The following is a 13,354-nucleotide window of genomic DNA, read 5'->3' as shown; positions in this document are numbered from 1 at the left end:
GGTAGTTATCGTCGTCGTGCAGTTTATCCAGAAGTGCCTCAATGAGTCTCAAAACAGCTTTCGTTGTTGAGTAGGCTCCTACGTTGGGATGTTTGTCAGTAGCCCGAAGCAGCCGCAGAAACCCCAATGCGAACACAACATGGGGGGAGATATCACGCGGTCAACAGCACCACTCTCGCCCGTGTACGGACGCTAAAAACACGGTTCGTTCATCGGCCAGTAGAACTTTTTTCCCCTACAGGCATCAACCACTCCGGTGTAACAGGCGGCGCGGGTGAGCGCCTACGGAAGGGAACGAACCAACGTGGAGGAGGATGTCGCTCGCTCGCTCGCTTACCGTGTTCAGTCCGTCAGAGATGCTCACCATCACGTCCAGCTCGTCCACTCTCTGGGCGCAGGGGGACAGGGGAGCACAACGCGCGCACACAAAGATCCCTCCCGGTAGAGCCTGTGACACACTGTAGGGGCAAGTGCTGTTCGCGAGCACTTATGAAGGCCTGCACTGTGGCACACAAGGGGGTGGGTGGCCAGTACCACGCCCGGCCGCCTTTGTCTCCCGAGTGGAGATGTTTACACATCGCACCAGGTGCTCGTTTAAGGCTGAGTCGACCTAGGGGAGGCCCAGAACCGGCTGAGATATTCATCGCTGATGTTGGTTGTGCTGAGCGAGATGGTGAACTCGGGTCGTCGGGTTCGTGGCGCAGCGTGCTAACCGCTGCACCACCGCTCACACACAGACACAAAGGCAGACACACACACACTCACACACAGACACACTCACACACAGACACACACACAGACACACACTCACACACACGCTCACACACACACAGACACACACACAGACACACACACAGACACACACAAAGACAGACACACACACTCACACACACACAGACACACTCACACACACGCTCACACACAGACACACACACACACAGACACACACACAGACACACACAAAGACAGACACACACACTCACACACACACAGACACACGCAAAGACAGACACACACTCACACACACGCTCACACACACGCTCACACAGACACACACACAGACACACACACAGACACACACACACACAGACACTCACACACACGCTCACACACACACTGACACACACTCACACACACGCTCACACACACACAGACACACACTTACACACACGCTCACACACACACTGACACACTGACACACACACAGACACACACTCACACACACGCTCACACACACACTGACACACACAGACACACAGACACACACAGACACACACACACATAGACACACACACAGACACCCACACAGACACACACACTCACACACACACTGACACACACACAGACACACACACAGACACACACACACAGACACACACACTGACACACACACAGACACACACTCACACACACGCTCACACACACACAGACACACACACTGACACACACACTGACACACACACACGCTCACAGACACACAGACACACAGACACACACACAGACACACACACTGACACACACACACGCTCACACACACACAGACACACAGACACACACACAGACACACACACTGACACACACACACGCTCACACACACACAGACACACAGACACACACACAGACACACACACAGACACACAGACACACAGACACACACACTGACACACACACTGACACACACACACGCACACAGACACACAGACACACAGACACACACACAGACACCCACACAGACACACACGCTCACACACACACAGACACACACACTGACACACACACTGACACACACACACGCTCACACACACACTGACACACCACAGACACAACACTCACACACACACAGACACACAGACACACACACAGACACACACACTGACACACACACACGCTCACACACACACAGACACACACTGACACACACACACGCTCACACACACACAGACACACACTGACACACACACAGACACACACACTGACACACACACACGCTCACACACACACAGACACACACAGACACACACAGACACACACACACACACACAGACACACACTGACACACACACAGACACACACCCACCTCACGGTCCAGCGGTGCCACCAAGGTCACGTTGCCCGATCGCGGCTCCACCGCGAAGACCTCCTTCTGCCCCGGGGGCGCCTCCATGCCGTACGTCACCCGCGCGCCCTCTGGGTCGCTGCCATTGAGCGTGAACACCTGGGTACCTGGATGCACGTGCACGCGTGTGCGTGTGTGTGCGTGTGTGTGCACGTGTGTGCGTGTGTGTGCGTGTGTGTGCACGTGTGTGCGTGTGTGTGCGTGTGTGTGCACGTGTGTGTGTGTGCGTGTGTGTGCATGTGTGTGCGTGTGTGTGCACGTGTGTGTGCACGTGTGTGCGCGTGTGTGCGTGTGTGTGCACGTGTGTGCGTGTGTGTGCACGTGTGTGCGTGTGTGTGCACGTGTGTGCGCGTGTGTGTGCGGTAGTGTAGCGGTTAGCGTGGTGCGCTAAGAACCCGGCGACCCGGGTTCGATTCCCGCTCACGGCTAGCAAGCAGTGACGATTATCTAAACCGGTCCTGGGCCTCCCCTAGGTCGACTCAGCCTCAAATAAGTACCTGGTGCGGTGTGTAAACATTGCCACTTGGGGAGACAAAGGCGGTCGGGCGTGGTGCTGGCCATCCACCCCCTGCACTTGCTCCTACAGTCTGTAAAAGCTATACGGGGGATCTGTGTGTGTGCGCGTGTGTGCGTGCGTGCGTGCGCGCGTGCGCGCGCGTGTGTGTAAGTGTGTGTGTACGGTGCACATAGCCTGGCACAAGCGTTGTGGTGACGTCACCGCCACTTCGTGGCGAATGGCGGTTGTTGTTGTGTAAATGTGTGTGGGCATGACTCAAATAAGTACCTGGTGCGGTGTGTGTCGTAAACATCGCCACGAGGGAGACAAAGGCGGCCGAGTGTGGGGCTGGCCACCCTCCGCCTCGTGTACCCTACCGGCATTCATAGGTGGCTAACAGCGCTTGCCCCAAAAGTCTGTTCAGACCACTGTATATGGGAGATCGTTCTATGAGAGCGGCAGCGTAGTGGTTAGCGCACTGTGTTGTTAGGGGCATAGTTACAGTTTAAACACGCGTCAAATGCTGAACAAAATGAGCACCCTAAAGATATGTTTTCAAATCCTGTTCAATATCGTACCAATATTTTTTTATGGAGAAATAATGGAAAGGAGGGGCAAAGCATCCCTGCAAATGGCTCAGCCCCCTTTTCTCAATTTTGATCAAATTCATAGAGTCAAGCGTGAAATCGGTGAAGCCGATATCGGTAGTAGTACAGTACTCTGCTCCCACGCCGATCGCTCTCTCCCTTAACCAACTGACGTAATGATGTCCGTGGCATTGCCTCGAGAACAACGCGAGGCAATGCATTTCTCCTGCGGTTGTTTGCTGGCAAGCCATCATCTCGTACGGGATGAATATTTCACTCGAGTGATGATTTTTCCCTAAACCGCTGGACACTTGGCCCCCGGGTCTCCCTGGGAAGCTCCTTACCCACGGCGGTGTCTTCCGCGAGGCTCGTGAAAGCCATGTTCCCTCCCTCGTGGAAGAATGGAGCGAAGTTCGCTTGCGCTGCGTAGATGACAAATTAGTCGTTGAATTAATTGGATTAATAACTCACAACAATGGCGTCCACCATAACCATGCGAATGGGGGACAATCAGGGCCTCACATCTTACTCAATATCTTCCGGGTCACTGCCACTGCTAGAATACAAAGTACGCCTCGTTATAATAATCCTATATTATTGTACCCTATTTGTCGATCATCGTAGCAGGTGCAAAATAAGCATCAAGGGATCAACATCAGATTGAGATGATTGACGCGTTATGCCAAAATAATTCCTGGAACAGTGTTCCATGCAGGCTGTTTCCGGATGAATGTAAGCATTTGTACAACAATATAATGATCTGATGTCGAGGTGGCCACGTGGCTCAGAGGTCAGAGCTCTGATTTGGCACTGCTGAGATTTGCGGTTCTAATCCGGTGGCTGCCTTATGATTAAACCGGGTTCTCAAGTGTGTTGAGCTGATGGTATCAGCACGGTCACCCATGATTGCACAAAAACAACCGTGCCATTGAATTTGATTATGCACATTTTCTCTCCGTGGTAGGAAGCTGCTGGCCTCTAGTCAGAGACCACTTAAAGGGATTTCAGAAGTAGTTCTGTGATATCCGATTCCACGGATAATTTTCGAACAGGAAAAGCCGCACTGCATTGCGATTATTCATCTCGTTGCAATGAAACCGAAAGCAAAATCAGGATACAACTGTGGAAAGAAAAATGATGAATATATTTTTTGAATATAAAAATTATAGACGCTCGTGGCCTCGTGTAATTTCAGGTGTTCTAAAAGGGTCATAACGGTGACTTATCAATAGGCCGAGTGTATGCGTACAACAATTATAAATGCAAAAAACATTGAATTCGTATCTCCTCAAATATAGGGACAACGTTGTTGAGCTTTTAATTAAAAAAATATCTGGCTACAATCGTTTGAACCCAGATTTCAGTTCATGAAGGCATCCAAATAGGAAGTCAGGTTTTCAGTAACTCAAAGGTTTACGTTTGTGAGACTCAAGTCGATGGAAAGTGAACGAACCCCACTGGTGGCTACTCATCATTAGCCAAGACCGATCCACTACTGGATGAACGCCTCCCAAAGCCGTAGCCGTCTCTCGCGGCCATGATTTGGAAAACAACTGGCTACTGGCGCTCCGATTAGCACGATTGGCTTCGTACGGTGTGAAAGAAGCTCACCATAGAACACACAAATCTAGATAGAACACACAAGTTTAAAGTCGAATTTGTTCCCACTCAAGCAGTCCTGAACCAGTGGTGGAATGTCCACATTCCTGTGGCGAGTGAAAGTTTGTCCAAAGAACAACCACTGTCGTTTTCTATTTCAAATAATTCTCCATTACAATCATCGTCCTAATTATATGTTGATTTTTTAATGAAATAAATAAATAACCACCGCGCCCCCCCCCCCCTCACTATTGTTCATCTACCAGCGGATGAGGGTCACAGGGGTTGTTTGACCATACTTCACCACGTTTTAACACGTCTCGTAAACGCACAAGAAGTCAGTGCATGCTCCACCAAATGGTCAATGACTTAAAAGCAGCCCGTGGCTTCGCCTGTCAAACAGTTAACAACAAGAGGAGACGCATGCCGAACAACAGCACACACAGCAAGCGAGGATGAAGATGTTGCAAAGCAGGAGGAGGAGAGAGGAGGGAGTAAGGAGAAGAAGAAGAAGAAGAAGCGGAAAGATGAGCGGCAATGGTGAGACTCACTCGCGGGCGCGAACAGCAGCGCGCAGATGGCGAAAAATAGCGGGAGGCAGTCGTCAGACGGAGGCATGCTGACGATCCCAGAGAGCTCGCGGGCTCGCGAGTCGCATCCTTCGCGCGCGTCAACGCATTAACTCCCACGACTGACGCCGGCGGCGTTGACTCGCGACCGATCGAGGCACGCGTTTTGGGGGGGTGAGGGTTTCGTCCTCAGCGCAGGAGCGGCGACTCGTTCGTTTGTCACGGGGCAGTGTCCAGGGACGCAGATTATGGGAGGCGAAGCCTAATTAACGGGAGTGGATTTAGCCGCTCTGCTGCCTAATCTTCTTCCCTCGGCTTAGAGAGCTTGCGGGGTGCGTGGTGGTGGCGGTGGTGGTTCTTGTGGGTTTGGTGGTGGTGATTGTAGCAGAGCAGCGAGGCTCACAACAACGAGTGGAGCGCCGGGCGGATAAAACACAGCGAGTTGGCACAGCAGGGGGCACAGATGGTGCATCTGCCAGTCATCTCAGTCATGGCACCTGGGCCTGTACCATGACCTCCTCCAAGCGAGCATTCGACACTTCACGTGGCATTAAAGTGCACACAAGCGCCGTGGTGAAGTCACCGCCACTTAGTGGCTCATGACGGTCGTTGTCGATGGTGGTAGTCGCGGACGTGGTGGCGGCGGTGGCTGTGGTGGTGCCGGCGGTGGTAGTAGCGGTGGTGGCGGTGGTGGTGGCATTCGTGATATTGGTGCACAAGATACGTAACGGAGGACAAAGAAGGCGTTTGATGAACATCATCCCAGGCAGGGCCATCCTGTGGCCCACGCTGGGTGCTCAGCGGGGCTTTCCCGGCTTCACGCGGGGCGTGGCAGGAGCAGAGACCCTGTCAATCTTTAAATCAATCTAACTTTGTGTGTGTGCCAATATCGCCATCGATGCTCACAAACTCGCTACCGTGGAGTCGAGATACGTGGAGGCGCGACTCGGTGGTGAGTCTCCACACACTAATTAAGACCAACATTGCAAATGCCGCCGCGTCGTCACGCCCATCAATGTCACCGCATCCAATGTGCCGAGTTTCTCATCTCCCAAGCACCCTGAGGCGCGACAACACAGTTTGTCCGAACCCCTATGGATCTGACACCGCTGTTTTAAAATGACACTCAGCAATGATAATGATGTAGAGCCCCTTCGAGCAGTGATTATTAACAGCGCATCGTAATTCAACTTGTTGATGGAAGCATGTCCACGCCGTACCTTGGTTTTAAAGTTTTTGTTTTGTTTGCCCATACTTCACCACGCTGGTAATTGCGGGTTGAGGGCGGAGGGGGGCGTGGGAGCCAGGACCTGTTCAGATATTACTCACCGCTGATGTTAGCCGTGGTCCGCAATCGAATTCAGGTCGCCAGGTTCACAACGCAGTGCGCTCATAACGCATTGCGTCATTGTTGTAATTGTTCTCTACATTCATATTAATTATGTTTTGTGGCACATTGTCAATCCAATGGTGGACGACCTTTCCAGACCGTGTCAGTTTTGAGTGTTGCATGACCATACTTCACCACGTGTGTCAATGCAGGTTGGTAAGGGGGCACCCTGGACCGATATCACTCGGCACTGGCGTCAGCCATGGTCGGGAATCGAACTCAGGTGGGCGGCTTGATGGCACACAGCGAGAACCACTGTGACAACGCTCCACTACAATACATGCTGTATATGTACTCGTATTTATATATATGCAGCATATAGCCCGTCATAATTACGACAACAACAATACTAATGTATAGCCCATGAATCAATCTACCTCTGGACGAAGGCCTCACCACGTGGTGTCGGATATGAGGGGGGGGGTTGTCTGCTTGACCATACTTCACCAAGAGCTGCTCAGCGCCGTCTGGTAAATGCGAGCAGCTTTTGACGTAGGGAGCGTGAAGAGCCCGGCAGGAGAGTGCCACGATGGATTTCATCCGTCACCGCTCTCTGCTGTCCCGCAAAACGTCGCCCCGCAGGAGCCTGGACCACCTGGGGGCTATGGACGGTGGCCACACAAACGCTCGGCATTATTAGCGATCATCTCGGGGGCTTTACTCGCCCCCCCCCCCACGCACCCCCAGCCCAGCGTGGTACACACAGCCCCCCCCCCCCCCCCGCGCGCAGTTAATCCGACAGCCGCGCAGTGCAGGCCACGCACCTTAATCCACCACCTGCGTGACACGGGGGCTGACATATACCTGCAAAATAATACTAATAATTCTATTGGGTGCTGTGTACAGCAGCAGCAGCAGCAATCATGCATACGTTCAGCATGAATACAAGTCGTGAAATTAAGACAGCGAGAGACAAACCTCACGATAACCCCGTGCGAATTAATTATAAGAAAAAGTTACATACCAAAAGCCATTTTGGCGACTGAAATGAAGGCGTGTAAATAGATACGGGCGAAGACATTGAGAAGTGTGTTGAGTTGTGGATGAATGCCATCTCTTCTCGCTCGCGATACGGGCGAACGCAGTGAGTCACGAGATGCGCGGTGACGATCGATTCTTCCTTCCGAACCTGGGCAGGGAACGACAGCCGTGGGAGATGGAGCGATTACAAAAGAGCAGCTCGTACACAGGCGCGGGATGGATTGTTGCAGCACAAGACTGTATGAGACGACGACGGTTCGGGTCGCATCCTTCATCTAGCAGTGGATAGAGTATGGCTGATGTTGCTGCAATGCCCTTGTACAATCACCACTGGTGCTAGCCGTGCCAGAAATCAAACTCACGCCAAAGTGCGTGTAGCGCAGTGCGCTAACCACTGCGCCACCGCTCGCCCCCCACAACTAAATCTAACATGTATTTTGAAATAACAGCCGCATATGAATGTCCCAGCATGTCAGCCGAATACTTAATCATCCGCGTATGCTAATAGCGCTCACCTGCACGCTGAAATTATAATATGACACACGAGTTTGATTTGTAAGACGGTAGCGTGAGCAGGTGTGCGGGTGCGTGTGCAGGTGTGCGGGTGTGTACACACGTGTGCAGGAAGCCCGCAGGCCGTTCGGTATAAAGTGAGAGGCTGGACGACACGGACATCGACTTTCGCCTCGACCGTGATCGCAACGTCGCCTCCATGGTGAGGTCGTCTGCTGGCCTGCTCACGCACATTGCTAACGGTGGAAGGTTGCGTGGCTTACATCTGTTGTGATGGGTGGGGGGGTCGAGAGATGGTGTTCGTCGCGTTAATTTTGTTTAACCCAGGTGAGAATTCGAGAGAAGCATGTTGAGTCAAATTTTGCAAGAGTATGTACGTACGTTGAACTTCTTTCACGCCGTACGTAGCCAACCGCACTAATTGGAGGTGGTGGGAGAGAGTGGCATCTGCAGCGTCACGAAAAGAACGAAAGCAAAAAAGAGATAACGTAGAACAATTGAGCTCATACAGTTCAGTTGTTCAACAACAAACTGCATTTGACTCTTGACTTAGAGGTGGTCTGAAATGCAACGTAAGTAAAAGCACTTTTATTTCACCAGGAGTTGAAAACATCCAATTTTGGACAGCATGGAACGTGGTATTACACTGGTCAACAAAAAAAACATTTTTTTCTGGCCTGGACTTTTGCAGCTGTTTTAGACTAATTTCAGGATGCTGATTCCAAATCTGATCTCAGATTTGCTCTATCACATCTCATTTTTATGCTATCGCCATATCCCATTTTCATTAATTTTACCCGAAATTAACTCTGTCACTTATGATTGCAAGTTGTTGCGAGTCAGTGACTGCTTTAGTGTTAAAATATGGTGCTTGTTCACGTAACTTGCCCCAACGTTCTATGCGGGCTACACGGGGGAACTTTGTCTGTGTGTGCCACAGAAGGCCATGGTGCATCTGCTGCTGCTCCTGCTGCCCCTGGTAGCGCTCACCCACGGCTACTGCACCCAGCAGAAGCTCTCAGCGGACATCGTCATGCGGGACGGAGGTGAGTGCCACTCTCCCTTGAATGACAGAAGCAACATTACAAAAAACACACCGACAACCCCCCCCACCCCACCGCGTTGTCTTACCCTGGAGATGTTGCGCGTCGGCACGAGCTGTCGATGCTGCGTCTCTCCCTCCACCGGGCTGCCCCGCACGAGTTACACAGCTTCGCTACGTTGGGGGAGGAGGCATCGAAGAGCCGTGGGGCCGACACGCCGAGATTGTCGGAGGTGTGTCCGCTCCTCGGCATTGCCAAAGAGACGATGGCAGGCGGGGTCCTTCGTATGCACAATTACCATGGCAGCCGCAGAAAGTGATGCCCCTCAGCCGCCCAGCCCGAAAGCACGTCAACCGCGGAGATGGAGCAATGAAATAATCTCGCGCGTCGGTGGCATCGTGCCGAGATGTGTATGTATGTTGAACTTCTTTCGCACCGTCCGTAGCCAAGCGTGCTGATCGGAGGTGCGGGCGAAGGACAGCGAACCAAACACGCACACACACAAAACAAGGTAGTGGCGGCGTGGGGAGTGCCTTTATCCAGCAGTGAACAGAGCATGGCTGCTGCTGCCGCTGCTGCTTCTACTGTTGACGACGATGACGATGTCGATGTTACCGCTGATCGTTGCTCGTTCGTCTTCCTCGTTTTGTTTGTTGTCACCGTGCCCGCGGCAGTCCCGGTGCTGGAGGAGGGGTCGTGCAAGGACGAAAACGGCGAGTCGCGACTCGCCGGCGAGCAGTGGAGAGCGCGTGGCTGCATGCAGTGCACGTGCGGGGAGACGGCCGTCTCCTGCTGCAGCATGTACGTAACGCCGTCAACAACGTCGCATATCCGCCCCCGACCGATCAATCGCCCGCACCCGGCCGCACGTTGTTGAATGTAAAACGGTGTAAACAAATACAACACCCGTTCAAGGCCCTTATTTGTTAGCAGCAATACTTTCAATTGTAACCCGACATTTAATTGGAAGCCAATGCGGAGATTGTATGATAGGGGTAATGTGGTTTAAAGCTTTCGTGACTGCAGGGATTCATCTTCTTGGTTCTTTCGGTAAAGTCACGTAGAAGGGAAATAATAAAATAATAAAATAAAACATAATAAAAGAATACAATAATATATTACTTTATTATTCCCCTTCTACGTGACTTTACCGAAAGAACCAAGAAGAAGGGGTAATGTGCTCACGGGATGACGATGATGACGATGCTAATGTTATCCGCGCACTTTGCCCACATCTCCTCTCATCGACCGGCAGCGGGGGCAGAGCGGTGAACTTTGGGGCCGACTGCGAGGCCGTGTTGGATGTTGACACGTGCCGCTACTCGGTGGTGAAGAAGGACGACCCGAGCCAGCCGTGCGCGCACGACATGGTGGGATAGCGCGGAACGCGACGCGTGGGGACCCGTCCGCCACCGCCACGGCGCGAACCCAGACCACGCGAGATCAGCGGAGAGAGAGGGAGGGATGATTGATCATGATGATTATTGCGATGGAGGAGTTAAGGTTAAGTGGTGGTGGGGTGATGGGTGCACGCTAACGGCGCTTGCTCCAACAACCTGCTATACACGCTTTGTCTTTGGAGTATTTCGATTTAAAGCTTTCGTGACTGCAGGGGTTCATCTTCTTGGTTCGAGGAGGAAGGGCGCCTTGACAAAGGAATTTGATAACCCAGCTTAAATATACGCTGCCAAGCTTGGTGGTGTTCATTCAGACGCTGTCTTTCCGACAGACCTGTTCTTCACCTGAGGACGGCTGCTTGCGTTGTGGCTGAAACGTCGTGAGAATTGTATTTTATTATGTTTTATTTTTATTATTGTATTATTTCCCTTCTACGTGACTTTACCGAAAGAACCAAGAAGATGTTGAGTATTTGTTAAATGACGGTTTCTCATATTTGGAGTGCTCACTACCTACACGTGGCACCTGCACGCGAGTTGATGTCATCATCATCATGGCTCTATCGACGTTTGCCCAGGTGTGCTCCCTCCTTGCAACTCCCAGTCCGTCGCTAGTCTCGACCACCTGACGTCATGTGTTCTCACGACGTCTCCCGCCCACCAAGTTCGCTTAGACTCCTCAAACACTCAACGCATTCGTCAACAGCACTGCTGCCTTCAAAAAAATAAATACAAGTATATGATAATACGTATGTTGAACTTCTTTCGCACCGTACGAAGCCATCCGTGCTAATCGGAGGTGCGGGGGAACAGGTGACGTTTCGGGCAGCCTGTCCTTCGAGTCAGTGTTTCTACAATCAGGATGATGTCTCTGACTTGCGTGCGTTCTCGAATCCACGTGCCCCTCGTTCTGGACAATTCCAAGCGCGCTTTTCTCCGCGCCTCGAAGTGTCTTGAGTGATTTTATCGCTCATGGGAGATGTTGATACAATCATGACATGCAGTCGATGGCCCATGCTATTAGCTGCATTTGAACGCAAAAAGATAAGATGGTGTAACATTTTATATCGGCAGTTTTGTTCGCTTCAGTGACCACTCAATGTCGAGCGAGGTTGAAAGTTTTGCGCACGATATTGGTGGACCGAGTTTACAAATATGCACATCTAGAAGTAATTGAATCACACACAATAAAAAATGATTTCATTAAAGCTCACCGCGTGTGTCTGTGAGGAGTGGTAGTGAAGCGCTTGGCGCGCTGCGCTACGAAACCGGCGATCCGAGTTCGATTCCCGCTCACGGCCACCAACACCAGTGACCATTACCTGAACCGGTCCTAGGCCTCCCCTAGGTCGACTCCGCCTCAAATTAGTATCTGGTGCGGTGTGTAAACATCGTCACTGGGCGTGGTGCTGGTCACCCGTTCCGAACTTATATAGGTGCTCGCTCACCACAATTGCAGCAACGGCCTGTTAAGGCTACACGGGGGATCTTTGTCTTCAGCACAAGGAGAAGAGGCAGTTGCCGCCGATCACTGGGGGAGCCGATGGAGCCCGGGCAGGAAACAAGAAAGTGAAAGACAAGTTCAACGACACTTAGCGCAAACATCTGAACATTTGTCAATTCAGCACTTTAACCTCCATTTTGTATTTCAACTCCATCGGGGGTGGTGGGGGGGGTGACTGCACGTGCGCCTTCTTTAAGTGAAGTCGCCACCTTTCCTCGTTCCACCCGGGGCCCTCCGTCGACCACGAAGGCAAACAGCAACTAAAGCAACAACTGGTGACGAAGTCACGCACGTGCAGTTGTACCCGAACAGAGTTGAACGGTGTTCACTGCGGATAGACGCTCACCCCCCCCCCCATCCCTTAGACATGCGGGTCACGGTTGGCCTCCTGGCGACGAGCGAGTCGGGACTCGCGTGTCTCGCCAGCTGGCAGGATGCTCGGGGGGGGGAGAGGAGCTTCGTTATCGGTTCACGCACGCGAGCCTCCCCTTCTGGCAATGTCGCCTACGGGCAGCGTGCATCGGCGACGTCACATCAAATTTCGATTTGAAGCTTTCGTGACTGCAGGGATTCATCTTCTTGGTTCTTTCGGTAAAGTCACGTAGAATGGAAATAATAAAATGATAAAAATAAAACAATAAAAGAATTCTCACGACGTTTCGTGCCACAACGCAAGCAGCCGTCCTCAGGTGAAGAACAGGGCTGTCGAGAAGACAGCGTCTGAATGACAGACCCCATCCTGCCAGCAGGCGTGACACCCCAGGCTTGCGTTGTGGCCGAAACATCGTGAGAATTATTTTATTATGTTTTATTATTAATATTTTATTATTTGCATTCTACGTGACTTTACCGAAAGAACCAAGAAGACGTCACATCACTCATCGCCCGACGAAGCTGTTTGTAATCGCAAGCGAAGCGTTGTCAACGTTGTGCCTTTACTCTCCGACACCCCGGTGTGCTCAACTAGTAGCCCCTATGGCATGTCTTTGTTGACGTGACAAACCTTCCTAATTGACTATGTCGGGTGGTGGCGGGTTGAACGACAAAAACATTCTTTTGGGCAAATATCCCAAACATCGTCAGGGCAATGAGTGCTGTGAGGTGTGAGTGGTGGCGCAGCAGTTATTTCAGCAGTTAGCAATCAAATCCCGCCATTTGA

The 13,354-nt window shown here is 51.8% G+C and overlaps 2 protein-coding genes across 4 annotated transcripts in view; one reads left to right on the top strand and one right to left on the bottom strand.

Moving 5' to 3' along the window:
- Window positions 1-7,423, bottom strand: part of LOC133350534 (cadherin-related family member 1-like) — a 28,466-nt gene extending 21,043 nt beyond the window's left edge. Inside the window, exons 1-4 of one of the 3 annotated variants that reach the window (XM_061564911.1) lie at window positions 7,154-7,423; window positions 3,544-3,621; window positions 2,078-2,223; window positions 338-388 (exon numbers count right to left, since the gene is read on the bottom strand). In XM_061564911.1, the coding sequence (XP_061420895.1) occupies window positions 338-388; window positions 2,078-2,223; window positions 3,544-3,580 (234 nt within the window). In that variant the 5' untranslated portion in view covers window positions 3,581-3,621; window positions 7,154-7,423. Of the gene's footprint in view, window positions 1-337; window positions 389-2,077; window positions 2,224-3,543; window positions 3,622-5,349; window positions 6,943-7,153 lie in introns of those variants that run through there. The other 2 variants (XM_061564910.1, XM_061564912.1) reach the window with 2 other exon arrangements.
- A 980-nt stretch (window positions 7,424-8,403) lies between these two features.
- On the top strand, window positions 8,404-11,988 carry LOC133350535 (beta-microseminoprotein-like). The gene is made up of 4 exons (XM_061564913.1): window positions 8,404-8,453; window positions 9,192-9,297; window positions 9,969-10,095; window positions 10,550-11,988. Exons 1-4 carry the CDS (start codon window positions 8,451-8,453, stop codon window positions 10,671-10,673), a joined length of 360 nt encoding a protein of 119 aa, XP_061420897.1. The 5' UTR covers window positions 8,404-8,450; the 3' UTR covers window positions 10,674-11,988.
- The last annotated feature ends 1,366 nt before the right edge of the window (window positions 11,989-13,354 follow it).

Source organism: Lethenteron reissneri, chromosome 34 (genome assembly GCF_015708825.2).
Source record: "Lethenteron reissneri isolate LAM-NWPU_2019-01 chromosome 34, ASM1570882v1, whole genome shotgun sequence".
NCBI classification, from domain to species: domain Eukaryota; kingdom Metazoa; phylum Chordata; class Hyperoartia; order Petromyzontiformes; family Petromyzontidae; genus Lethenteron; species Lethenteron reissneri.
This window is presented reverse-complemented; position numbering and strand designations above follow the sequence as displayed.